Genomic DNA, 26780 nt, shown 5'->3' on the forward strand with positions numbered 1-26780 from the left:
TCTGAATTGTTCAGTATCTGGAAGACTATCTGAGCCATAAATCATATGTGCCCAAGAATTTCAGAATCTTGTCTGAGTTACTTTCCATGAGAAATTGTCCTTTTTCGGACAACACAGTCAACTATGATGAATAGCCTGCATGGGCTGTTTGCTTGTGGGATCATATAACATCATTTATGGAGCAGAAGTGCATTGGAAAGAAGACAGAGATGAGGTTTCAGAAGGGGGAAACATGCAAGTTATGAACCAGAAAAGAAAAAAGAAAAAGAACACCGCATCAAAGAGTTTTTTATTGTTATCTCAAATTAACTAATTAGACTTGAAAACACGGCTACATTATGATTATTACATATTACAGTCGAGACTAACCACCTAAACGAAAATCATCTAGAAAAAAAGGAGACTAATGTACATTGAACTACATAACTAAAGGCTACTACCATATCTCATACAACAGCCAAAGAGGTATTCCTCCATATGAAATCATTGAAGCTAACCTATATCATCAATTATCCACTACCATGAGGTCATCACTACTACCCCAACAGGAGCAAGCATTAGTCTGCATGGTGCAACCTGTGCATGCACTGCAGTGGGGCCTGCAAAGTTACTGAAGTACTGAACCGTCTAAATAAGCTACTTATCTTCATCTCCACCAGATTCTTCCTTTGCATCTTCTCCCCCAGCATCTCCTGCACCATCTTCATCTTCTTCAGCGTCTTCATCATCAGACATACTATTTATAACATCTTCAATTATCCGTTTTACCTCTGCCTTTCTATCCATCAGGTCCTTATTAAAGTGAGAACCTGCAGATGATTAAACCGCAGGATAAAAATTTCTGTGTATGGCTCTGCTTTTCTGTAATTATATTGCTTTACAATGTCATAAATGCATTAAAAAAATCAACAGAATAGGAACCTATAGCTAGTTATAATGGTGCTGGCACCATCAAGATTTTGGCAATAAATAATATACGGAAGTTAACCCCTCAAAATGTTACAGCTGCTAAAAGGGTCATTTATCACATACCTAATTGCCTGAGAATATCAGCCAAAGTTGCCTGCATTTGGAATATTGTTAGATATCTTTGGATAAAATCAAGGATAAAAGAGAGCACGACTTGTTAACTTAAAAGCTACTCACAGTATTAAAGTCCACTTCTTTCAATATATCACTGACCACAGCATGCAATTCTTCTGTGCTGGGCCCCCTGTTAGCATCCTCAGCCTTGGCCTTCCCTGATTTCATGATTAAAAAAAAAATCTCAGGAAGAGGAACATGGCTGCACACAATACCTATATAGATAAGACAGACTTTGGGCTGAACAGTAATTAAGACAAAGCATCGTAAATAAAAAAGTTATTGACTTGAGCTAAGTTTAATTGTATAGTTTCAAGCTTCTCACGTCCCACTATAAGCCATCACCAATAATATTCATGCCACTTGAGTCAGCATGCAGCCTGGCTCAAGTATTCTGATGCTGCTGAAATTCAATGAAAAGGTTCTTCTAAAAATATTTTTCTCCAAACAATAAGGTTGGGAAGTCAACATTTAAATCTGTGCACTAAAAGTTGCCAGATACCAAGAGGAAACAGGTACTCCAATCTCACTTAGCAATAGGTTGCCATGCTAACAATAAATCATGCCAGAAAATTTTATTCAAATAACATCAGATGTAATTATTAGAAACAGTTAATGCAGCTCTAAATCCAACAGCAATCAACATGTCATTAAACTTTCAATCAAGGAAAATTTATGAAATAGGTTCATGTTGCATTATTAAACAAGACTGAAATTTTATGCATTGTGCTAGAAAAGTTTGCAGCATGATGTAATCAACAAAGTTTAGAGAAGCTAACACAAATAGGACAAACAAGTAGTATATTTTACTATAATATGCACGAATCAGTAAGTAATACCTTGTTTTTTGGCGTTAACTTTTGGCTGCGACCTAGCAGCTTGTTTCTTGCTTCCCTTATCCTCCTCCTTACTCTGACCTTTCTTTTCAGTTTCTCTTTTGGATTTAGAGGCCGATGGTGAGCTAGATTCACTATCTTTAGTACTGTTACCTAGAAAAGATTCTGAGGTGCGCTTAGCAACAGAATTCCTTTTAACGGTTGCAGCTTTCTCCTTTGTCAAGGCCTTTGAACCCCTCTCTATTGACTCCTTGGAACCTTTTTTGCCTTTTACAGGTGCTTCATCTTCCATCTTGAAAACTGATTTTGTAGGAGCTTTATCAGAATTTACATGAGAGCCTTTTTTAACAGGTGAAACTTTTTCTATCATCTTGCCCCTCTTACCCCTTTTTATCTGCTTCTCCCCAGATCTTTTCTTGGTTGACACAGGCTCGTCCGGTTCATCTTCCTCATCATCCTGTTCACTCTTAGCATGCCCACTCTCTTCCTCAGAATCCCCCTGATCTTCATCATCAGAGGAGTCATCTTTCACATCTGTAGAACCACCCCCATCTTTATCTTCATCTTCTTTCTCAGATTTAGCTGATTGTTTGCGGCTCTTTCTTTGTTTCTGGGCACCAGAAAAGGCATTTTCCATGTCCATCAGGAGCTTGGTATCATGGAAGAAAGAAATAAAATATAAAAATTGTATTGCTAGGCTAATGAGGATAACAACAAAATAGATTTAAAAGCTAACAGATAAAATATAGAATTATAGATGAATTGAACAGGGGCATGAGTGAGTATATGGACATTAAAATAATGTGATATGCCGGTAAGCATGCCAGGCAGTTCTATACAGAGCCTTTTCAAACTTTAGAATTCATGTACATATATTAAGATAGCAGCATTGTTCTCGATCAGTGGTAATTTTAGAATTTTCGAATTCATATCCATCTATTAAGATAGCAGCATTGTTCTCAGTCAGTGGTAATTTTAGACATCTATGTATCTAAATCTTCAAGAATGACAATCGCAAGAAAATGCATCAAGCAACTCGCATCGGAAATTGGAATTTATAACAAAATGCACAAAAATTAGTTGCAAGCTTTCTAAATAATGAACCTAAGGAGTTACAACTGAAAAGCATCATTTTACAATCGCAGAAATGACAATGAAACAATGCTGCATCCTAAGAATTATGGAAAGCAGCATATGCAACAGATTGTTAAAAAAAACAAAAAAGCAAAACTGAAAGAATGATGATCTTAAATTTTCAAAATCATTTGTGCATTTAGACATAGGATACAGACAATATAGCATGAACAACTCCAGATATACAGAATATTAGATTTTGTTTCTTAAAGTGTAGATTTTATGTTAATTAAAGAGGCAAACATCACAAGTCATGGTTGTAGAATCTAGTCTTGTTATTACTGATCTATGGTCAAGCACCCTGAGGGTGTCCAAGACAATTTGTTATTGTTAGAATATAGTTTGGATTTTGGCTCATCTCAAAACCTTGTCATGGAATCATTCTCCAGTTCACCTAATTATAGCATGAGCTATAAGTCTCTTGTTTCATACCAACATTATCCCCATTCTGCCATTTTCCCATAATGCAATAATATACCGAGGCTTTGCGATACAAAATCTAATTATAGCTTCCTGTCACGATCCACAAAGAGATCCAATATAGAGCACAGCTGATGAGATTGAGATACCTTGAACACAAAGATTGAAGTACATTTGCTCTACAGTGTGCACCACTATGGATCGGAATGGACCCATAACACTGTCAAATGGCCAAGATGGCACAACCTGTGGTACCATACAGTGCTAGCCCATGACCAGCACAAGAAAATCATGCAGTGCTTTAGTCCCTATGCATGAAGACTCCAAGATAAGAAACAAAAAAGAACATTTTCCTATAAACAAGAATTCATAGCACCCCTTCATTTCACTTCATTTCCACCCATTTTATTACCACTCACCCCTTTTGAGAGGGAATAAACGCGAACTTTTGCAAAATGATTTAGTTGATAGCTTGTGCATGTAGCCCCTTGATGACAAAACATATGGCCTACATTGCCCCCATATATGGACTGCATGTTCTGTGCACAAATGGCCAGCACTGGCCCAAGCCCCATGTATGCAGGTCTCTACCTCTCCTCAACCTTCCCTACAGAACAAGACACCCTTCTGTCCCGCCCCATCCAGGCAGCCGTCCTGGTCAAGCACTCTCTTCTCCCTTCTCCCCTTCATTTCTTTCCTTTTCTTTGTTTATTTCTTTTTTCCTTCTTCCTTCCTTTCATTCCTTTTGCTTCTTCTTTCTTTTCCTTCTTCCTTTGTTTCTTTCTCCTCTCCTCCTTACTTTCCTTTCTTCCTTTATTTTTCTTGTTCCTTTCTTGCTTTACTTTTTCTTCCTTTCTTCTTTGCCTTTTCGTCTTTCCTTCCTTTCATTCTTCTATCTTCTTCTTTCCTAGCGAGGACAGTTTTCGGAATCCTATCCCCATCCCAATTCCTGTTTTCTCACTGGAACAGCCAAGATAGACCAGCCTCCACCCCCCCCCCCCCACCCCCCCGGAACCATGATTAAGAGCCACTTGAACTAATCTTGATATGATACCTACAAACAAGATTTAAAATACCAATAGAGACTCGTATTGTTTTTATCTAAGTTGAGATGGTATCGGGATGCTATCATCCCAACTCTTTGGACAGTCTAGCATCCTGGTACATTATTGGTACTACGATGCCAATTTTTTGTTCAATTTTCTAGCTTTTCTTGTCCTGACTAAGCATATAAATGAATATTCATATGGTACTACACTCGTGACTAAGCCTAAAAGAAAGCAAGTGTGAGCACTCATTGCCCTCTTTCTCTCCCCCCTCTCTCTTATTTCAAAATCAAGCAAACCAATTTGTTCATGCTTAATACCAACCAAAATGACTAACTGGTCCCAACCGATCTCTGCCTAGACAAGCAAGCATCCAACCTGTTATAGAAGTGTCTAGATGCTAACTTCCTATCAAAATGATAAAGTGCCAACAGCATCCCATTTTGCAGAGAACTAAATGCATACTTACAAACCAAAGGACGCATGCACAAAGACAATGATACTAAATATTAACATATCTAGAATGCTATATAATGTTTGTCCCCTTCAATCAACCATAAAGGCGAGCTTGCATGTTCTAAATATAAATGAAGGAATACACTCTCTGAGGGGTGGTATTTTGTACTATGATTATTCCAGGCGTACTCACAGCCATATGTAGTGAGACGCCGTTACACCCAAAAGAAAATTGGGGTGCTAACAAAGTTGTCCAAGCACGGGACCTCCGCAACTGTCTTTTATGTAAACAAAATAATATGCATTTGGATCCCCAACTAAAGGCATAATTGCCAGAATTCATTGCAATTGGAGAAAATGCGGATTTGCAATAGAATCTAATAGTGTTATAACATTAGTTAGAACCAATAACTAATATTAGTCAAAAAAAAAAAAAAAATTAAAAGAGAGATCTTCCCTCTCTTATCCACATACATGGAAATGCATAGATACATATACTAATAGTCCATACCATGTAAAACTACACCTCCACCATAAACCACAATCCTATGTATTCGAGTAAAGCTGTTCAAAGCTTGGGCTAACAAAAGCAACATTTTCAAGAATAAGCTTGCCTAATATTACAAATGAAACACTAGCTTCCAAATCACCAATTTATCCGCATGTCAAAACAATGATTGGAGTTCACAGTTGTTGGCTTGTTGCCAACCAATGCTACATTCCTTCATGCAAAGTAACATTTCATCTAGAAGCCCATTAAACGCATGGTATCCAATAATCAAAAGATCTGACAAAAGAATAAGTACTTAGCTAACAGATGCAAAAAAATAAAGAACCAAACAGACATTAGATAACAAAATACCAAGCAAAAGAATGGCCTAGCCAAATAGATGTATGGTTAATGAAATCAAGCAAACCTCAAGCAACAAGAGAAAGAATATAGGCTTCTCAAAACAAGAGGTATAGACATCACTTGCTTATGAGGAGAGAACAGAAAAAAGGATATGATATGTGAAAGACTTATGGTGGTAATCAACAGCTAGAAGAAGTTTATTGGCATTGAAAGAAATGGTGGGGCATAGAGAGAGACTACTCGGTGATGCTATTGGTATTGGAAAAGAAAGTTGATATTAGTGGACAGTAGGGAGGAAGAGGTAAAAAATATTGGACATGAAGTGTTGGTCCCTCATGAAGGGATAAGAGGGAGCTCTTTCTTGAATCAACTTTTGTTCTTTCCTACTTAACATATACCATAGAAATATTCATTTCAACAACTCCTACACTACCAGGATTTGACTCCAACCATATCCATCCAAATGCATGCATAAACCAATACATACACTAATAGATAAATTATAACCATAATGGCATCATGTAGACACATGTATGCTCCACAAAGAATGTTGCCTTCCACACATATTCAATGTGCAGAGAAACAGATCCTTTAATCTGCAGAATCTCCAAGATGAAAAGTTGAGAGGATTTTGTATTTGCCCACAAAATCAGCAAGGCATGGTCTGTAACTTTCTATGCATGTGATGAAAAACAAATATTTCCTCATTGAATATTCTAATAGCATGCACATAAATATCTAAAAGACCTCTTAGAAAACAAATAATGAACAACACAGAAATTGCTACAAATAAGAATCAAATTTCAACTTCGCTAACTGCAAATAGCACAGATGATAATGGTGCATGTTTTATCCAGTAATTGATATTACTAATTAAAACTTGCTTTTCATGTATAGATGCATTTTACCAACATACGATCACATAATGTTTTTTCCTTTTTTTTCCACAAATAGTTAGAGGGGTTGGTGTAAAAGTTCATATGGCATAACCCCACCAATAGACACAAACTAGAAACCAGAAATAAGAAAGGGATGTGTCTGCTGATAGACGACCATCTATAAATAGTTTAGCATGCAACATTTTAAAAATGGGATATTTAAAATAGAGATCAAATGATACAAGATATGCTACTTCTGAAACAAAGTTGAAGGGAATAAGTGCCATTAAGAGGCAAGGATTTTTATCATGGCAATAGTTGCAAACACTAGATTGACTATTTCATTTCATATTAGAACTAATTTTCTGAGAAACATGTATGTACAAATTACAACAATAAATATTCATAAATAAAATTATGAATTCATTATATTTCTTAATGCTTTCCATGTTGTTGATATACAAATCTAATAACCACTTGCATTTGCATGGCCTTATATTGATTTCAAGTTATTACTTGCACAGTTCCTCCAATAAAAGATAAATAAAACAACTTTTCCCTTTTTTCTATGTTGTTTACATGGTGATAGGAAGTTCAACATGATAGTGAATTTTTAAAAATGTATTACAGCAGTGCCTAAGACTTAAACATCATCAAAACATCACCAAGTGCCTTCCATAATTGAAAAAAGATATAGTGGCACAGTGGGTACAAAATTCAGAGGAAGATAATCTTTCTTAAATTATGCCAAGAAAACTAAAAACTTTTGACTTCTTAACACAGAAAAGAAGAGTTTTTTAAAAAAACAACGGGAAAAACTAAGCTTTATTATTATTTTTATCATCATCATCGTACGCTTAATAATTATTATATGCTTAGTGAATAATGAATCAGAGTTATCGGCAACTTAACCTATATCAAGGGATTTGGTTGATATCCTATTAGAACCATAAGTACAAAACATAGGGCAGTACAGTCCTCCTTAACTTCAGCATATTCTAGATCAAGTTATTGAAATGATCTGCTAGCCAAAGTATTGGTTATTTGTCAATCCCAACAAAAAAGATACATTGGGGATATATTGTCGCTAAGATTCGACACATTTAGATATCAAAAAAAAAATCATTAATCGCTACATGGAACTCAGTTAAGATGTGCACGAAAGTAGAATTCCTTGTATTCTCATTTGAGAATGGAAGAAGGATTTTTATTTGGGAGAGATTGAAGAAAAAGGAGGACTTTTAGATTTGCCTTTTCTATTTTTCCTTTTCAAAAATAATTAAAATTATCTAATTTACCAGAACAAAATTTTGTCATGCTTAATATCTTTAGTTTAATATGCATTTCTCTTAATTGTCTGTTTCCAAGTAGTTCTTTTATTCACCAAATTGCCTGAAGTTTATGCCTTTCTCAATCCAATCGCAGATGTTATGCCCGATGATATATATAAATTCATCAATTGAACTGAACACAGAATGTGTGCAAATAATATTGTCAAAACTCAAAATGGCATTTGCAAAGTAAAATAAATTATAAAACTAGAAAAATTATCATCTTTAATCTGTTATACCTTAGCTTCTCTATCTGAAGATGCTTCTCCAGATGTTGTCTGATGAATTCCCTTTGTCCTTCTCTTGCGTTTTTTACCTTTCTGCAATCAAATAAACCATATCACACAAAAAGGTCTAAACTTAATAATCCAACTCACACTGATCCCGACTAAGGCATTTCAGTGAAAGTAGAAGCACAAAACCTCTTTCTCAGCAAGTACAACATCTCTAGTAACATAAGGTGATTCCAAGAATTCCAATAACTTTGCTGAGATTTCTTCCTGAATGGTGAATTAGTTAGTGTTAAACACTACAATTATGACTAAGTTCTCAAATATAAGAGAGAGATTTTAAAGACAACAATTATGAATAACCTTCTTCGTAGTGGCTTTCAGAACGTGAAGATCAAGTAGTTCGCAGAAATCAAGCAACTTCTCCTTGTTACACTTATCTAACTTTTCCTTAATTCTTGCCCGTTGTTTTACCTGCAATGGGGGCAAGATTCTTCAATTATAAATTTAAATTGATTTGCTTGAGCTCTTCAGTTATAACAATTTTTCTGATAAAGTTTAATCAGCTATATGCAATTAAATTATCGAAGATGTAATATTTTTGATCTACTTATTACATGATAGTTATATTCTACTATTATTAACGTCATTGAGGTATTGGTGCAGAAGTGTCAAAACATTCCAACAATAGTGTTAAGATTTCTTATAATAAGAATGTTCAGGGATTTTTAAAAAATATATAAAACTAAATCTTAAATTCACAATACCTTATATCAATATCTACCCTACTACCATAGGTAATATAACTTAATGTTCCTAAAATACCAAATAATTTAGCTAGCTTAACAATATAAAATGTACAGACTACCAAGGAAAAGGTTCGTTTAGATCTGCTAGACATTAAAGATACCAAGCATGGAGACAACAATTCATCATCTAATAGGCACTTGTTCATATGCCCCGACTTGATAGAGTTCTAAATAATAGAATACTAATAACCCTGAAAATAAACAATTACTTACATATCCTGTTCGAGAGGGTCTTCAAACTTGTAGTGATATTGTTCCTTCTGAAGGCACCACAAGATTTCAAAAATTCAGCAAATAAAAATTTTGTTGTTTTTAAGGTATAGCCAAAAGTAAAATCTCCTACATATATGATCATCCCTTTTTATCCTTAAATTTGATAGACCTAGAAGAGGGAGGGGGTGGCAGTCCCATCACTCTCCACTTCAATCATTCCAAAAGGTGAGAAAGAAGATGAGCAAACTCATACCTCGTCGAGCATCCCCCTTGCAAAAATAAAGAACAAAAAGAAGAAAGTGCTAATCTGTAGTTCTTAGCCCTCAATCCACTAGCACTGGGGTTTTCCTCCAAAACAGCATGCTTCTTTTTTCCATTCCTCACCAGTTATTTCATTTGTGAAGATGCAGATTAGCACTGTCCCCTCCTATCAATCCAAAGGCAAATGAAGGAGATGAACAGGCCCACCTCATGCCTCACTGAAAATAAAGAATAAAATGAAAGTTTCAAGCCATAGTCTTAGCCTTCAATCCAGTGGCAAAGAGTGTGCCTCCAGTATAGAAAGCTTCTGTTTCATCCATCACCATTTCCTTCTTTTAGGTTAATAAGAAGCAGAATAGCACTCTTGCCTTCTATCATTCCAAGAGGAGAGAGAAGATGAACAACCTAACCTCGTTGAACATTCCCCTTTCTGAAAACAATGAAGTGTCAAGCTGTAGTTCTTAGCCTTCCATCAGCAAGGGAGCTTTCTCCCAGCAAAGAAAGCTTCCCTAATCCATCCATCACCATATTTCCATCTGACGAAGCAGATGAGCCCTTCCATAAGAAGCTTTCCAAAATCGTTAAAATGCCTATTTTTGATAGGAATTAGGAACCAACGAGTGTGCTAGCCTCTGTTATAAAGACATACCACCTGTATCTTCTTTCTCTTTGAGTGCATATGTATAGAGAGATGGAAGGTACAAATTCATTGCAAAGGTAATACAGTAATGAAACTTTCATTTCATAACTATATGCTACAAGATGGAGCTTCGATCTGCAAGCTTGTGTGATGGGTTTTCAGAAACTCCACTAATAGTTGAAATTGTCTTCCTAGATATCATATCTACTGGGGAATCTTTCACCCACACCACATTCATATACCAATAACTCCACCATGAAACAAGCATCATTTTCTTGTGAAGACTTCCATCAAGTTAATTAACCAATCACTGGATAGTCTTTTGTCCTTAGCATCTAAATAGACTACTAGAAAAGTTGCATGGTCAGAAAAATTACAAATAACAGTGAATTTGAAAATAAGACACTCAATATGTCTAACCAGAATGCATGGTTTATTTATGAGTAGAATAACTCATTGCCGACTCTAGAAGTAGCTGGAAGGATGAATATACAAGTAGAGAAATACAAAAAAGGAAGATGGCAACAACAATAACAACAACAATGACGATGACGATGATGATGATGAAAAGAAAGGAGATATTGTGACACACGGTTGGAGTTACACAAAGACTTTCAAGGAAAGTAACATTTGATTTAACAAAAAATAAAGAATAAATTCATTACATGATGCTATATAGTACATCAGATAGTGTATCTTTAAAATTAAACTAACAATCAGATGAAAGACACACTGTAAGTTACCATCTTTACAACTAGAGTCACCACTTGAACATTTAAGCAAGTCAGATGACCATTTAACCATCTCAGCAGATGCTGAAAAAACAAGTAGAGAGCTAAACACTTAATTTTTACATGTTTCACTTAAAGCATAGATATAGTGATTTTATTTTATTACAGGATATCAACTTCACCACTCATGCACCTGTCCACGCACATACTAAGTTACCGACTCTAAGTAGCTAAAACCCCAAAATACCCCATGGGTATGTGTTCAGCTTGAAAATGAATTCTACTAAGTCTCTGATGTGCATAAAGTTTGGTTTGCACCACTACTTCATCATGTTATGATCCAAAGTGACTCATTCAAAGTGGATTGGCATTTCGTTTCGTTATCCACAGAGAAGAGATATAGTCTATATCAAGGAATCCCATTCACATGTTCTGCTAAAACTGCACATTACATAACATGGTTAAATAATCAACACATGAACAACAATTATAACAATCTAATTCCATGTAGTCTGTGAATATGGCAGATAGAAAACAAATCAGCATTAACAACAAAACAAAAAGAGAAGCTTGGATTGAAAGCAAAGTTTAAAACAAAATTTTGTTCAGACAATGAGTTCAGTTTCTGCGATATAGGTGGTACTAAAATTTTCAGTTAGAAAATATACCAATATTCCAAAATGCCAATTAAAAGTATAGAGAAAACCATAGTACAAGTCAGGGTCGGCGGAACCGGTACCGGGCACCATACCGATTCTCCAGCGGAACGAGTCGGTATGCGTCGGGCTAGTACCGAGAGAGGGCACCTACCGAAGCCAGAGAAGAGAAAGAGAGAACGAGCGGGGGAGGGAGAGAGAAGAAGCGGCGGAGGCCGCGGCAACAAAGGCCTCCATCGGCAAACGATTTGCAGACTTCACTTAAAAATTTCCAAATCTTTTTAGCCACAGCCAGTTTTCCTATTTTCAAAGAAATATAAGACCCAGCCGCAGCCTCGGGCCCGCCCCCTCGCGCGGCCTTTTTCGGCCCTCCGCTGACACTCCTTCTCCCTCCCTCCCTCCCCTGCTTGCTCTTTCTTTCTCTTCTCCTTCTCCGGCTCTAGCAGTGTGCCGTTTTTAAAGGTGGAACCGTATCAGTAAGCCACCAGTACGGCTCAGAACGGGCGAAACCATCCTGTTCAGGACGGTTCCGCATTCCATGGTACAAGCAAAATTTTAGTATGTCAAGAGAAAAACATCATTCAAAATACAGTTCTGAATGCATTGTTTTAATGGTTTCATGAAGGAATCATTAAAACCCCTTAAAACTAAATGTTAAAAAACACATTTAGACTGTAATACATTGTTTTATTATTTCAAGGAAATATAGCATATGAAAATCTAAATGCAATGAATTAAAGTTCTGGAATAGCCAAAAAGATTTTTTCAATCCCATTAAAAAATGATGCAATGCTTCCAAATCTTCTAAAAACTTGTAAATCTAAGTTAATCTAGAGAATATGCTACTTGTATTTATAGAAATAAACAAACTATCAGCATAAGCTGCTCATATATACACACTAAATAGTTGCACAAGTTAGTTTCATCCAAATTTCCAAGACTGGCCCTGGTTTAGGGTCAGTTCTGCCCCATACAAAATGGGTCAGTTTTATGTTTGAAGTTTTGGGCAAAGTTTCAAACTAGAGCAGAAACAATTCTATGGGTCCTTGTTGAGAAACTAGAGAAACATGCATGAGGTGGGAAGTTGACTGATTCAAAGTTGGTATTTTTAAAAGAGCTTAAGGGATCACAGTTTTGATGAAAATCACACATGACGCAGACAGTAAATTATGAAGTCAAAACTTGCCATATTCTTGACGAGACATTTTTGTGTTGACGAGCTGCAAGATAACCCTAAAAAGGAACAGATCTCAAAAACTCAGAATTGGTTGGTTCAATAGCTAGCACCTCCACCAACAATTCATTAGGAAGGAAATTAGATATCGAATAACAGACATGCACTTTGGAAATCCCTTAGAACAGAGGGACCAATCAACAGGACAGATCTTATAACATGATAAGAAGATTATTTCCTGATATTTATACGGGCAATTTAGTTCACTTCTAATAATGTTCATTCATTAATCACCAATCCTAAACAGGAAGAGGAAGAGAAAGAGGAAGAGAAGGAGGAGGAGGAAGAAGCAGAAGAAGCACAAATGCTTTAAGGTTGATCAACAGCAGCCAATGATAAATCACATTACCGTGTATTAACATATCCATTTTTTCCTGAAGCTATTGGAGTTTAAAAGAGTACAATACTTACAACTTATTCAGCAAAACATATTTCCTTGGAAAGCAGGAAGTGAATCCAGAGAAATATGACTTATATAATCAACACAGTGGGGCTCACTATGGAAGGCATCAATTCTGATATTTTAACAACAGGTGTGCTCTATAAACTTAAAGTCGGCTCCAAAGTAACTTATGTTCACCTGCTAATATTGAAGAATTTTTTGTAAAATCCAAAGAGGATTAATGGATAGCTGGTCCTGAGAATATTTGAACCCTCAGAAATTTTGCACTGTATCATCAAATGTTTATATATTTTTTTTCCAATGCTCATGATTTTGCGTTTCTGCTAAGTGTGGCTGAGACATGGTTGGAATAAACCAGTCAAATCACGGTGATTTCAATGGCGATCTAAAAACATATGTGTTATACCGAAGTAGCAGATGGAAGGCGACAAAAAAGAAAGACTGCATAAACAGGGAATGTTATGAGAGAATTTTGATTACCTATTTACATTCTATTGTTGACAGTGTCCACTATATTTGACCATGATAAAAGAATATGCCCACAGACACTTCTATTTCTTCCATGTGTTGGCGAAGTGCTGTTTGTTAGGTAAGACAAGCAACAGCTCACTTAATTGCATGGCATAGTCTCCAACAGTCAATGCTCAATATTATAGTATCAAGTTGTTTAATGGCAAAAGCCAGAGTAAAATAATCACCTTGTCATGTTCACAGAAACGTCTATGAGGGGCAAATCTTTTGAAAGGCTTTATCCCCAAACAGAATAAGATACATGGAGTGATATAGTAAGATCTCTGGCAAGTAGAATGCTAATAGATCATTGTAAATTTAAAAATGGTTATAGCATCAGCAAATTGTAAGCATTGGCACGTTGGTTAAACCCCGACAACAATCATCTTGTTTTAAAAGCAAATGGAGTTTGAACAGACATACTCACTTTAATAAGCACAACAGACTGACATCTGCAACTGAGAAGAGTTGCTATCTGTGTATCTTACATTCATCTTTTATCAGTAATAAAGTTAGACGAGTCAAGGTCCATTATGGATGTACTTGTTGATGAATGATAATAAACACACCAATAAGCTTACAAAGAGTCTAAAAAAAACACTAGATGATACCATCCAAATCTCACTGAAGATAACTGTTACATTTTGTTTTGGTGCACATTATCAGATCTTCACCATCCTATTGACAATGTTTTTCATATTCTCATCATCTTATAAGTGAGAGATATGGTGTCGATGCAAAGAATCCACATATTAATGGAATGATCATTAAAAGACATGTTTTATATATGAGCTTAATGTGAGATCAATTAGTGTAATATTTTCTTATTTTAATGATTCCTCTTATAGTGACAACTCATGCAAGAAAAATATCCTTACTTTACACTGTGATGTCTGGACTGATATATTAAACATTTTATAATGTAATGTGATTCATCTAGATGGCTACTAGTTATGCAAGACACTACACTGTGCACATGCCCACTCACACACACATGCATAAAGGCACACATTTATGTATGTTGGCATCCTACCCTTTATTGTAGTTTAGAGAATACGACGAACCGTACTACTGTCTGGTGTTGATCAGCATAATGATACCACACAAAATTGTCCCTTAATGAAAAGAAGATCATAGAAATAGATATATTAAGTTACCTCATTGTCAGCCCAAACAAAACCGGAGAACTGCAAAATGTTTCTCTTCAGATAATGTACCTGGAAAAAAATGATCAGTAACAGAAATAGGCATAAAACAACTAGGCAATGCTCGCACAAGCACTCAATGAAAAGCTAGAAGGGAGATTTACATTTGATTTCCTTCCAAAGAGTATTGTGTGAAGAATTTGAAGATTCTCATCTGTCTTTCTTTTTGACAGCTTGAAAAGCACTGCAACACTTAGCAGGATTACTTGAAAAATTGGTAGTTCAAAGGTAGTTAAATAAGATTGGATGAAATAGTAATAATGAAATCTTTGCCCTGAAATAAAATAATATGTGATATTGCATGCACCATGGTAAGTGTGCCACCATGAAACAAATAGAGCAGACTGTCATATTTCATTTTACGAAACAATAATAGGACAAAAAGCACCAAAACTTTACTATCATATTCTTCAACCTGGCATGGATGGCACTAGCATAGAATAGAGCCACAACTTAAATAAGCAAGAAATTATTAATTTCATCCAAATAGACCTCTAAAGATTTATAACAAAGAAGAGAAATTTTTGAAAAAAAACTATTGTACAAATAAAAGATGCCCATGCAACTAAGAACTAAGGCGTGACTTAGATTGTCTACGATCATCAAGTGGCAAAAGAAAATTTAGAGAGATAAGAACATAAGATTGCACCCGAAATACTCTACAGGCACCCTATCCTACAAAACCCTATGAAGTCTTCTGCAAATAAATATTGCAGGAGTAGCAAAGGAAAAGTTTCCTGTGAAACCTCTTGAGCTTTACAGTAATACTGATAAGTGATAAGTCGTAAAAAGACAAATCCCTAAAATAATGAACTTTGCATTATTCAGTTACTTTATCTTTCATTCTGCTCTCCAATGTTGCATCCTCATTCTACATTAGTCACAGTTTCTTAAAGCAGAGATAAGAGAAATAAAGTCCACTTTTTGATCTTCCTTGCGAAAAGACAGGCAACCTTTATATGTATTCAACCAAAATCATCCAAGGCTAGTAGGTCACAGTATTATCTCAAATTGTCCGAACATGCCGAGTAAAAATGTTCATCAGTCAAAGTCAAAAGATCTTTTAACATCGCATGCTAGGAAATCAATGTGAACATACTCTAACACCAAGGTTTAGATTATCATAGACAATTCATTGAAAGCCTGAAACCACAGAGCCATCATATATTTAAAAAAGAAACATGATTGACTAGTTAGATTATTGTGGGGTCTGCTAGCATTGCTGTAGAGGAATTTAAAAATAAGAATAATAGCAATAAAAAGAAAGATTTAAGAATGTCATTATAAAAGAAATCTAATTACAGTAAAAGGAGGCTAATGACATGAAGATCAGAGACTAGTTTACCCAGGAATCAACTATTAGTATAAAAGGCAATTATAATTTTTTAGTTGAGCTATACGTTATTATGGTTACTATTTGTCAGTGCATTACGGCTGTGCTTATGCATTTATTTTCTCATCCCATGCATATAAAACAATCATTGCTTTAGACTTAATGTCTTTTCATTCCTTCCCTCCCCCTCATAACTTTGCATGGTGTGCATGCATGTATGCACAAATACTTTGTTTCTTTTCCTTTCAATTCACTATTTCGGTTTTTGGGAGGAATGGCATCAGGCCGCATGAAATTTTAATACTAGAAAGGATAATATGTTATAAAAGGTGACAACACATTTCCAAAAGTGTTAACAAAGAGTTGCCACATACACATCAATAAGCAATAGAGCAACTATGATACTCAGATAACACAAGTAACAAAACGAAAAGGCAAGAAGGAATCGCCGATTCAAATTTAAAATAAAAAAAGAAAAGAATTCCATGGCCATTTAACTATAGGTTACCAGCAAGACTATTGCCAGACCAACTGTTCTTTTACCATGTTTATTCTGCTATGCAGATTTCACTCAAATGCTTTATGATTTATTTTCAGACAATTTACCGCAAAGCTTTTGAAATGACTGATAACAGCAAATTCCTTAAGAATGACTAAACCATCTTTATCACCCAAAAAATATTAAGTTCTACAGGTGCAAATAGCTTGGGCGGCTTTCCTCCAATCCAACAGCTGAGTATACATTTTTTGAAAGAATGACCAAAAGCATATAAAATAACAACACTGATAGCTAAGGGAATTGAACAGGAATGGTAGGGCAAAACGTAATTCAAATCAAATTATAGATTTGTAAACAGTCGTAGAATAATTATCAGAACAAAGATACATTTCATTCATGCACCCAATGGACTAGGAATGCTGTTAGTCAATTACCATGTATCTAAATTTCTCTAAAGAACTAAAGACATTATTGACTTCGTGCAATGGAGCATGAATCCTAACGACGAGCTGGAGATCCTTGGTAAAAGTTCTTATTCATAGAAGTACCCTCCCTGCCTTAGAATCTAAGCTTGCCACATTTTAGCATCTTAGTTTTTATAAAGCAAAATATTCGGTAATCTCTTATGATTTATGAAGCTATAGAAATAATTTTAATTCTTATAGAATATTGATTGTTAATTTTTAAAAATCAGCATGCAATGGTTTCTTCTTTTATTTTAGAAAAGAAGAAAGAATTAGATGATTTAGGGATTATGCCTAGCTGATGTTTAATATTCTCTTTTTTTTCTTGCCCTCCAAGTTACATCCAATTTTCAAAGAACTCCTACATCCCCACTTCATTCCTCTATTGACCATATTGTGAGGCCCTGGCTGTATTACTTTTATGGGATGCATGTTATTTAGTTGATAAGAGGGACCATGAGGCTTTGTTGTCCAAGGTGCTCTAGGTGCTTTGCCTAGATGCTTGGATGTGGCAAGGCACTGAAAAGGTGCCTTGAATAACATATGTGAGGCCACATTAGGAAGGCGACGGTTTGCAAGCAACTGGGTCAAAGTGAGAGGCATTCATACAAGTGCTTTTGGTCTTCAAATTGCCTTTTATGCCCTTTACCGGAAGTGCTTCTTTAATTTCATGTGAGGGGAATATTTGTTCAATTAAATGATAAAAAAAGATCAAAAGATCCCAACACCCTTTTCTTTATTTGTTTGGTTTTCAACTCTTATCAAGATGTGTTGGGTGGAAGAGGTGGAGGTTCACAAGTGAAATGAAGAGCTCAGCAATTTTAAAAACTAGATTGGTCAGGATGGAACTTTTCCTTTTCTTGTTACTATTTAATATCCCTTTCTCTTTTTTTTGCTACTTCTAAATTACCACATCTTTTCATTTCTTATAATAGCTCACCTTGGACTAGAAGACTAGTATCAAATGACCATTGCTTCAACTCAATAAGTAGAAGAGGCTAACTTTTATGATGCAAGTATAAATGGAGCATGAAATAGGGATGACTTTCCACCAGAAGCCATGGCCTAAGATCCCAGATCCCAAATTCTTTTCATTCTTCATCCCATTCTTCAGTGTCAACAAAATGACCAAGCCGCTATTGGACCATCCAAAAGTCCAGTGACCCTACTGAAACCCACACTTGCCCCACAGTATTATCTCTTTAACCTAATATTTATTCTCAATCCCATGATTCTCAGACTGACCAATACCACACTAATTTTCTCTTGAATTCATGTCTTTATAACAGACTTCGTGACAGGCATCATCAGATCTAATGCCAAAACTCTCTTGCAACCCTACAGTTCTCTACCTTTTGAACCAACTAAGTATGCATGGTCCTAATTCCAGACCCCCATTAAAGTGCCTCCTTTTCGCAGAAAGATTTTCCAGGATAACAAAAACCAATGTTTTAAATTTTTTTTACACCTTCAGTACCACTTAATTGACAATCATGAAATCCTAACTTCAAGTGATCAGTCCAAATACCTTCCCAAACTAGAAATCCGAATTAAGTTGAATTTAGTTTAAAAAGGAACTAAAATCAATTATCAGTATACAAAGTCTAAAAATACTTCTTTCACCGCGAAACATATGTTTACTAATAATCTGGGTTTCAAGTATGGATGACTTGGTTACCTGCATACATTCCAATAAAAAGATGTCGTAAAACAACACAATCCTGATTTACTCTTGTATATCTCCATGTCACTACAACCTTCCATTCCACTATTGCTTCTCTTTCCCCTTTTCATCTGCTCTTCTGGCACTGTTTCTCCATGAAGTCTAATCTTTTCTTTACATAACTTATTCCTCTTATGTGCTGGCACGAAAATGAACAACTTGCTCCCTTCATTTCAACATAGCAACCATCCTCTGCTTGTATTCTCTCTTCGGAAACATCCTGTCCTCCCACAAAGTCAATCCTTTTTCCCTCCTTGCAGTATCGCACAAAACCTATAATTTATCCCTAGACCACTATGTGGCAGGCTTAGTTGTAGGGTGCTACTATTCAAAGTACATCTTGTTGCCATGAATCAAGGAATTCAATTACAGTGAATACATGTGAACAAAGAAACAAGAGACAAATCGAGAGAGTAGAGTACCATTTGGAATGTCTTTGAGCTTAGTTCCAGAACCCTGAAATCATACAAAAGGAAAAAAAATAACTACCTTAATAAAAAACCGAGCTTTAAAGATCCAGAGGAAGAGACTACAAACAGGCAGGCTCGCAAGCTGAAAACCAACCACTGAATAGCCTCTCTGTTACCTGCTCGATGGAAAGAACTTTCGTGGCCGAAGCCCTCCGAGGAGACAAAGCCGAGTACCTCTCCACGGCCTTCCTCTCCCTCGACGGCCGTTCAACCGGGGTGGCGGGCTCCCTCGCCACCGACCGCCTCTTCCTCTCCTTCTTCTCCTTCCCTTCCTCCCCGCCCTTCTCCCCCGCGCCCCTCTTCTTCCCCCGCTTCCGCTTCTCCTCCTCCTGCTTCTCCTCCTTCTCTCCCCCCTCCTTGCTCTCCTCTCCTTCGGCCGCCGCTGCCGCCGCCGGATCCTTCGCTTCCTCCTCCCCCTCCCCCGGAGGAGATCCGTCCACGGAGCTCTTCTTCTCCTCCTCAAGCGTCTCGGAAACCATCGGATCGAAGAGAACGCGTAAACCCTAGGGGAAAGGGAGCGACTGTGAGAGAGCCGACGGTTTTAGTTTTACGCTTGGAGTGAGGTGGAGTGGGGGGGATGGGGAATAGAAACGGCGACTCTTCGTTTGGAGGCGCGGATTCCAATTGGAAATTTAATGAGGGCGGGTTATGAGGAGGTTGGTTTGAAATTTGATGCCGAATTTGGGAGCGGGCTGTCCGGATATGCCCTGCGTATTTTCAGGCTACCTTTAAATTAATTAATACGATAATAAATATATACGTGTAAATCTAAAATTAAAATATTTAAAAATTAGATAAAATGATCTATTGAACAATCCCACATAGTTTCAATGTGATTGGTGATATAACTTATCTTACCGTCTGCAGCACGATTAGCTTTTCTATAAATATATAATATCTCAAAAAAAATAATTTTTTTCTATTTTCGCAAGTGTAATCGATAAAGGCTAAGGTTTATTTTAACCATAAATTTTAACAATTCAATTTGCAATGATCCAAGGTGATTCACTTATTATTCGACTAATAACTTCAACATTTGATAAATTATAAATGCAATGTATATAGAAAATCTTATTTCAGCTACGGGAGTAATTTTAATACATGATGGACTTTGAGATTCATATTTGGCACATGTATTAGTCATAAATATATCACGTACTATATTATTAAAACAGCTCTTGAAGTTCCGTGTCTATATATGCAGCAGAAGTAGAGTTTCTGCTTTCTTGCACATTTCATGAGAACATTTTTTACTGGTGCGCTCTTGGAAGGCCGAGACATTTTTCTCTTTTTGAAAGTGTATGGACCATTAGACCTATATATTATTATGATCAAGTGAATAAGGATAGGGTTTATGGAGCTTAGATAAATCATGTTTTGTATAGTAGTTTGAAACCATGGATTGTGAGAATTCATATTGCGATGATCCAAGAAGATTCACTTATTTGGGGAATGACAATTAGGTTTATTGATATAGGTATAATCTATTGTGAAGGCTTTACTTCCATGCTGGAATAAGTTTAGTACATGATGAACTTTAGAATTCATATTTGGTCTATGATTATTTTCAAGATATATCGATCGTAGATATATTCTTTCAGAATCAATTATAGTTGTATCATATGTTGGATAGAAAACTTGAAGTTTAAGGTTTATCATGCTCAACCTAGCAATGGAACTAAGTTTATGCTTCATAGCTAACATATTCAACAATGGATGCATGCTCGTGATATGATTAGTAGCTTTAACTTTAGCAGCGTATTCTTTTTATCGAGGGAAAAAATACTTTTGCTGCATGAGACACAAAAAATTATAGTATTTTACATACTGATATATTATACCATCTAGTATTTCTCAAAGTGTTGCTGGATTCGAATTGACAAGTTGTTGAGACCAGCGAGTGGGCCCTTCGTGCTGAGGTGTGGGTCGTGGAAGCGGTCGAAGATTACCACACTTCGAAGGAGTTTCAAGAGGATGCCTTGGAGATTGCGGTTGTTGCTTTTGGGAAGAGCTTCAAGACATGTCGAGCTCAAGCTCAGCGGCTTCTCTTGGGGATTGACTTCTCAGTCCTTGATGACGACATCGGTGAAGGCGACAATGGAGGCGATGACCCCGAAGTCCATAGAGACATTGAGGCCTACGGTGGTGGTGACAATGGTGAAAGCGCTGAGGGGGAGGAGAAATAGAACTGATCCGGGGGGATGCCCTCCTTGTCCTAGATCTTAGCATTGACGTCGCGGATCGTGTTTGAGGACCCGACCCCCCGAACAGCATCTTGGCCGGTGGGGCTCTCCATGAAGAGCCGCATCTTTTCAACTGAAAGAAACTGGGTACCTCGACAGAGGTATGGGCAGTGAGGGCAAGGAATGAAGCCCTTTATCTCGTTGCTTTTGCCTTTTCTTTTCGCTTGAGTAAATCAAGTTTAATGTACTCTTCTTTTTATTTGGCCTCTGTCGACGTCAGTGTTAAAATTCACAACTTTATGGAAAGAAAGAATTTCCTAAGTATCCGACTCCAATTCTCGTTTGCATCGTGTTGCTGTTCGATTTTTGTTTGAGTTTGCGCTAAGCCTCAGCCTTTCACTGTAGCTCTTTGGGCTAGGTTTTTGCTGAGATTAATGCACATACTGGAGGATAACGTGAATAAAGAGCTTTTTTTTACTCGCTGCATTTATTTCTTAATATGAGTTCAGGTTGTCTCACTAAACCTCCTCCCCATGGAGCTTTAGCTTGTCTTGGCCTCTTCGGTTGATTTTCCCGAAGTCTAGCTCTCGAAGAATTCCACGTGGGCTCAGTCTTTTGCTTGGGCCATTTCCAACCTGAAGAGCCGGTCTTTTCATCTCGAGAGTATGTTCCCCGAGGCATCCCTAGGGTTGGCTTTCAAAAAAAATCCGAGTGGGCTTGGTTTTCTCATCTCCAAAGTATTCTTCCAGAGGCATCTTTAGGGATGGCTACCTAGAGAAAATCCAAGGGGCTCGGTCTTCTCATCTTCAGAGTATGCTCTCGGAAACATCTCTCGGGTTGGCTACCGAAAGAAAATCTAAGTGGGCTCAATTTTCTCATCTCTAAAGTATACTCTCATAGGCATCTTTAGGGTTGGCTACCTAGAGAAAATCCGAGTCGGCTCGGTCCTCTTATCTCTAGAGTATGCTTCTGGAGGCATCTTTGGAATTAGCTATCCAGAAAAAATTCGAATGGGCCCGATCTTCTTATCTCTAAATTAGGTCTCGGAAGAATCTCAAGCAAACTTAGTTAAGCGAGGCTCCAAGTGTCTCTGGGGCATCTCCTTTATTGAGGCCCAGGCATCCCCAGAGTGTCCCAAGTAAAATATGCTTGTCATGATCATTCGATCTAAAAGACAAATAAAATGAGAGAAATTTTATTGGCAATAAGTTCGGACTATAATGAACCTTACTCACGATAGGTGTGAAGGTTTTCGTAGCTCCAAGCCTATGGGATCGAGGTGTCGTCGAGGTCCTGGTCTTGGACGTTGAAGGCCTTTGGTTATCAGGTTCTGAGATCCAATACAGGGCGCCTTGTACTCGATTTCATTACTTGAGGTGGAAAATCCGTACCAAAGGGCGTACTCCGTAATTACTCTACTAGGTCTTGTAAGCATGGGACTGACCTCACCGCCCACCAGACTCAATGACCCATCCATGTGCATGACTTGTGGCCGCTCTGTGGTCTTCTTATTAAGAGATTCGGTCACCCGATGCACTGCTAGTGATGGTGTTGATGACACCGGCCATTGGGCAATTGTCGATTTGCTCTGGAGGCAGTACATAGACCGATCTAGCTATCCGCACCTAATGAGTGATTCGCTATCATCCTTAAGCTAAGCACACTCCTTGGTGTCGTGGCCGAAGTCTCGATGGAAGTGCCAGCACTTCTTCTAGCCCCTCTTGGTCACCAGGCCCTTCATCAGATCCGAAGGGTGCAGGTAGCCTCGACCTTCAAATCTCCATGAGAATCTAGGCCCTCAGGGCGATGAGGGGGGTATCCTCTCAAACTTTCGAGGAGGGGCTCTTGGGTCATCGCGAGCCCCTCCTGTGCTAAGGTTAGATACTCCTCGGCTCTCTTCACTCCTCGCGTCCCCTCTTGCTTCTCTGCAAGGGTCTCCCACCGGTGAACTCATGGGGGGAGGCTATGGATTCCTGAGCATAGGCATTTTGTCAGCCCACACCAACATTTTGGTGAAGTCATTGAGAGAGCACTTTTTCAAGGAGAAGAAGAAGCTCGACGGCCACAGGCCGCTCTTCATTGTTGACATCGCTACCAACTGGTCCAGGTTGCGGACCTTCAACATTGTTGTATTAAAGTGAGTAACATATTCTCTGAGGGACTCCCTCTCCCCCTGCTTGATGTCAAGCAGTGTGTCCGTGTTATGGCATCGTCTTCGGTTAGAGACGATGTGTGGCACGAAGAGGCGAGCAAGCTACCCAAAGGAGTGGATAGATTCGAGCGGAAGCACGAAGAACCAGAATCAAGCCACTTTGTAAAGGGTCACAAGGAACGCCTTGCAAAGAACGACATCGGTAGCTCCGTGCAGCATCACGAGAGCCTTAAAGCTCTCAAGGTAATCCAAAAGGTCTGAAATGTTGTCGTATCGCTCTATTTGCGACATCTTGAACCAAGGTGGGATTGGTTCCTCCATGATTTGGCGGAAAAAAGGGGAGCCTCTGAGAAGAAATTGAGGTCGTTTGCTCACCCCTGGAGCCTGTCCTTTGAGGGCCTAAATTTGCCGGCTCATTTTCTCGATTCTCATATCAAAGTCGACTTCCTACTAGAATAGGGGTTCTAGAGGTGAATAGGCGAGAGGCCTGAACGGAATCCCTACCAAAATGAGGACTTGGAGTGCGTTGTTTTCCATTTCAATCGGGGGCGCTCCGCTAAGTGTGTCGACTCTAACGCGACTGCTCGCGATGCTGGTTTTGAGAGTAGCGACTGACCAGGTGCATGTGATGTGCTGGCGGCTTAGCACGGGGCTGGGTTGGTCGGATTCTGGTCAGGCTGGCTCCATCACGGCTAACACCTACACCTGTTGAGTGAGCAGGTCGAATTGCTCCTTGTCTTTAGGCATGGCGGGTCGTTCCGGTCGAGCAAATTCGAGGCTCTGCAACGATCCTTGGGAGGCCGGAGAGCGGCGTTGCGAAGCACGCGATGCACCACGGGTTCCTCGTGATCCAATGCTGGTTTGTCCCTCCCTCTGATTGAAGTTGATGTAGCTAGGGGCTAGGCCCTTCCTCTAACGCTAAACTGTTACTGTCGAATTCAGACCAAGGTGGGATTGCAGCTCAGATGACCTTAAGGTCGATTGGGGGCAAGTTGAACAAGCTGGTTAAGGCATCGAGCACTAGTCTCCTTCGCTGGGTGGGCTGCATGAAATCCAATTGTCGAAAAGTTTTCCGATGGAGGACCCTCCGATGCCTAAGTCAGAATAACGAGGCAACAATATGGAAGAAAGAGATCTCATTAGATGGTGATCTCTATAAGGGATAGTCGGTGCTTATTATGAGCATACTTTAAGTCCCCCAGGTAGCCCTCTTTATATGGGGGAGCTAGTCTTGTTGTTATTGTCGGTGTGGCTCTTCCTCATATGGAATCCACCTCATTTGATTTTTTCTTAAAAAAAGAAATAATATAACATGTTTTTATTTTCCAAAATAGCTTGGCCTTGTAGTACAGTAACCATGGGAAACCGAGTAACGTGGACCGCGAGAAACAAGAAAAGAACATGGAGAAAAAGAAGAGAATGACAAATGTGCTACTTTGTCAGATAATCGGTTAATTGATTTTATCCAGATTTGGCCGAAATTTTAATATGTTGTTTTCAGCATTGAGAACTACAAATTGAACAGTTTGGAACTTTGAAAAGCCTTTTCTATTGATTATTTCAAATATCAATACTTGGTGAGATCTATTCTCTATTTTCTTGTTTATTGTTGAAATCCACCTTTTTGATGATGAATGTTCTTATTGTAAAAGCTAAGATTAAAACTTGTTGATGTTTATATAACCTCTAGTTAAATTAGAGAGGATTTATTATAATCTCATTATTATAAATAGTGAAAGTTTTTAGCTGGACTAGGCCCTGTGGTTTTTTTCTTCACATCGAAAGTTTTTTCATGTTAAAAAAAATGTGTTGGCTCTTGTTTGTGGATTGCTTGATAATTGTTTGTGTAAAGATTATTGTTGCTTGTGCCCATTTAATTACACAAAGAGAGAAAAGAAGTTTGCGGCATCATTATTTCTTGATAGCGTTTTTCCAACAGTTACCTAGGCCGACGTGACGTGCAATAATGCCGAGTCAGTCCGTGTAGGTAGAGTGCGGCGCAGGCCTAATGCAAGATGTAGGGCTGCCATGACTATAGACTGCCGGGGTTGTCGGTTATTAGAATTACCAACCCTAGTTGATGCATGCTGATAGTTCTCCTCGGCTGGCGACTCCTCGGTTGGAGCTAAAGTCATTTACCTCGGTTTATGTCTGAGGTCAATGGATTAGTTTGGCCTGAGATCGAGGTGTTCCATGTTTCCCCCCATTACTTATTATTTTTATTAACTAATATATTATATATTATATATCAAAATGTTATGTTAATATATTTCTAATATACTATTCTTATTATGTCTCGCTGCATAAAATTAGAAATATAATATTCCTTATAGCAGTATATTAAATTATTAAACATTAGAAATTATACTATATAATACTATAAGTACAATATAAGTATAAATGTGCACTGTAACTATAATATGTAAGTACAAAGTGATATGTTATGGAATGAACAGAATGATTTTATATAATATAGTATGGTACATGATGTAGATAATTATATTTCACATATGCTATAGTCCATGTTTATAAAATTACAATATATATTATAATATTGATAATTATATAGTAACATTATAATATTATGTTATGAGTATGGCATTCATCTCGTTTTAAAGATATAGAATTAGCTTTTGACAACATAAAACTGAATGTTACCCGCACGGATGTATGTTGTGCGGATGTGTATACATGAAAACGCTAGGGATATATGCATAATTATCAATTTATAAAGAATAACTTCGCAAAAGTTAATCTGTTATAGATAAGCATGTTAAAAACACAGAACAAGATAGAGAGAGAGGGAGGGGAAAATTAGACACATCAACATATCTAGCTCTGGAATTTAAGTCCATAACTATGGAAGAAAAGTTGGCACAATTTATGATATCAAGCATATTTATCAAATTTGATATTTAGTTTTCCATGCAAATGTAATTTTTTTTCATAGGTTTATTATGCAAAGGCTAGAACTATTTATTTTTGGAAGCATCTGACTTTTATTTGTAACCTATATGATCTGAACTA

At 37.5% G+C, this 26780-nt stretch overlaps 1 protein-coding gene across 4 annotated transcripts; it reads right to left on the bottom strand.

Annotated features, from left to right (window-relative positions):
- Nucleotides 1-261: 261 nt before the first annotated feature.
- Nucleotides 262-20041, bottom strand: LOC103717465 (glutamic acid-rich protein). Of its 4 annotated transcripts, none has more exons than XM_008805869.4 (12): nt 19535-20041; nt 19371-19404; nt 15034-15113; nt 14882-14941; nt 8631-8741; nt 8460-8537; nt 8277-8357; nt 2304-2568; nt 1923-2219; nt 1147-1241; nt 1033-1063; nt 262-809 (listed from the first exon to the last, which is right to left on the bottom strand). In XM_008805869.4, exons 1-12 carry the CDS (start codon nt 19895-19897, stop codon nt 637-639), a joined length of 1668 nt encoding a protein of 555 aa, XP_008804091.2. In that variant the 5' UTR covers nt 19898-20041; the 3' UTR covers nt 262-636. The 4 variants fall into 4 exon arrangements, with proteins under 4 accessions (XP_008804091.2, XP_008804092.2, XP_008804089.2 ...); XM_008805870.4 differs by having other exon boundaries at nt 2304-2529; nt 19535-20039; XM_008805867.4 differs by having other exon boundaries at nt 1923-2568; nt 19535-20040.
- Nucleotides 20042-26780: the final 6739 nt, after the last annotated feature.

The sequence above is a fragment of the Phoenix dactylifera genome, chromosome 9 (assembly GCF_009389715.1).
Source record: "Phoenix dactylifera cultivar Barhee BC4 chromosome 9, palm_55x_up_171113_PBpolish2nd_filt_p, whole genome shotgun sequence".
Classification (NCBI taxonomy): Eukaryota; Viridiplantae; Streptophyta; class Magnoliopsida; order Arecales; family Arecaceae; genus Phoenix; species Phoenix dactylifera.

Coding starts and splice junctions, on each gene's coding strand:
- LOC103717465 (XM_008805867.4), bottom strand. CDS start 19,897: ATGGTTTCCGAGACGCTTGAGGAGGAGAAGAAGAGCTCCGTGGACGGA. Junction 8,538..8,630: donor TGAAAGCCACTACGAAGAAG/GTTATTCATAAT, acceptor TTCACCATTCAG/GAAGAAATCTCAGCAAAGTT. Junction 8,358..8,459: donor TTGTACTTGCTGAGAAAGAG/GTTTTGTGCTTC, acceptor ATTTGATTGCAG/AAAGGTAAAAAACGCAAGAG.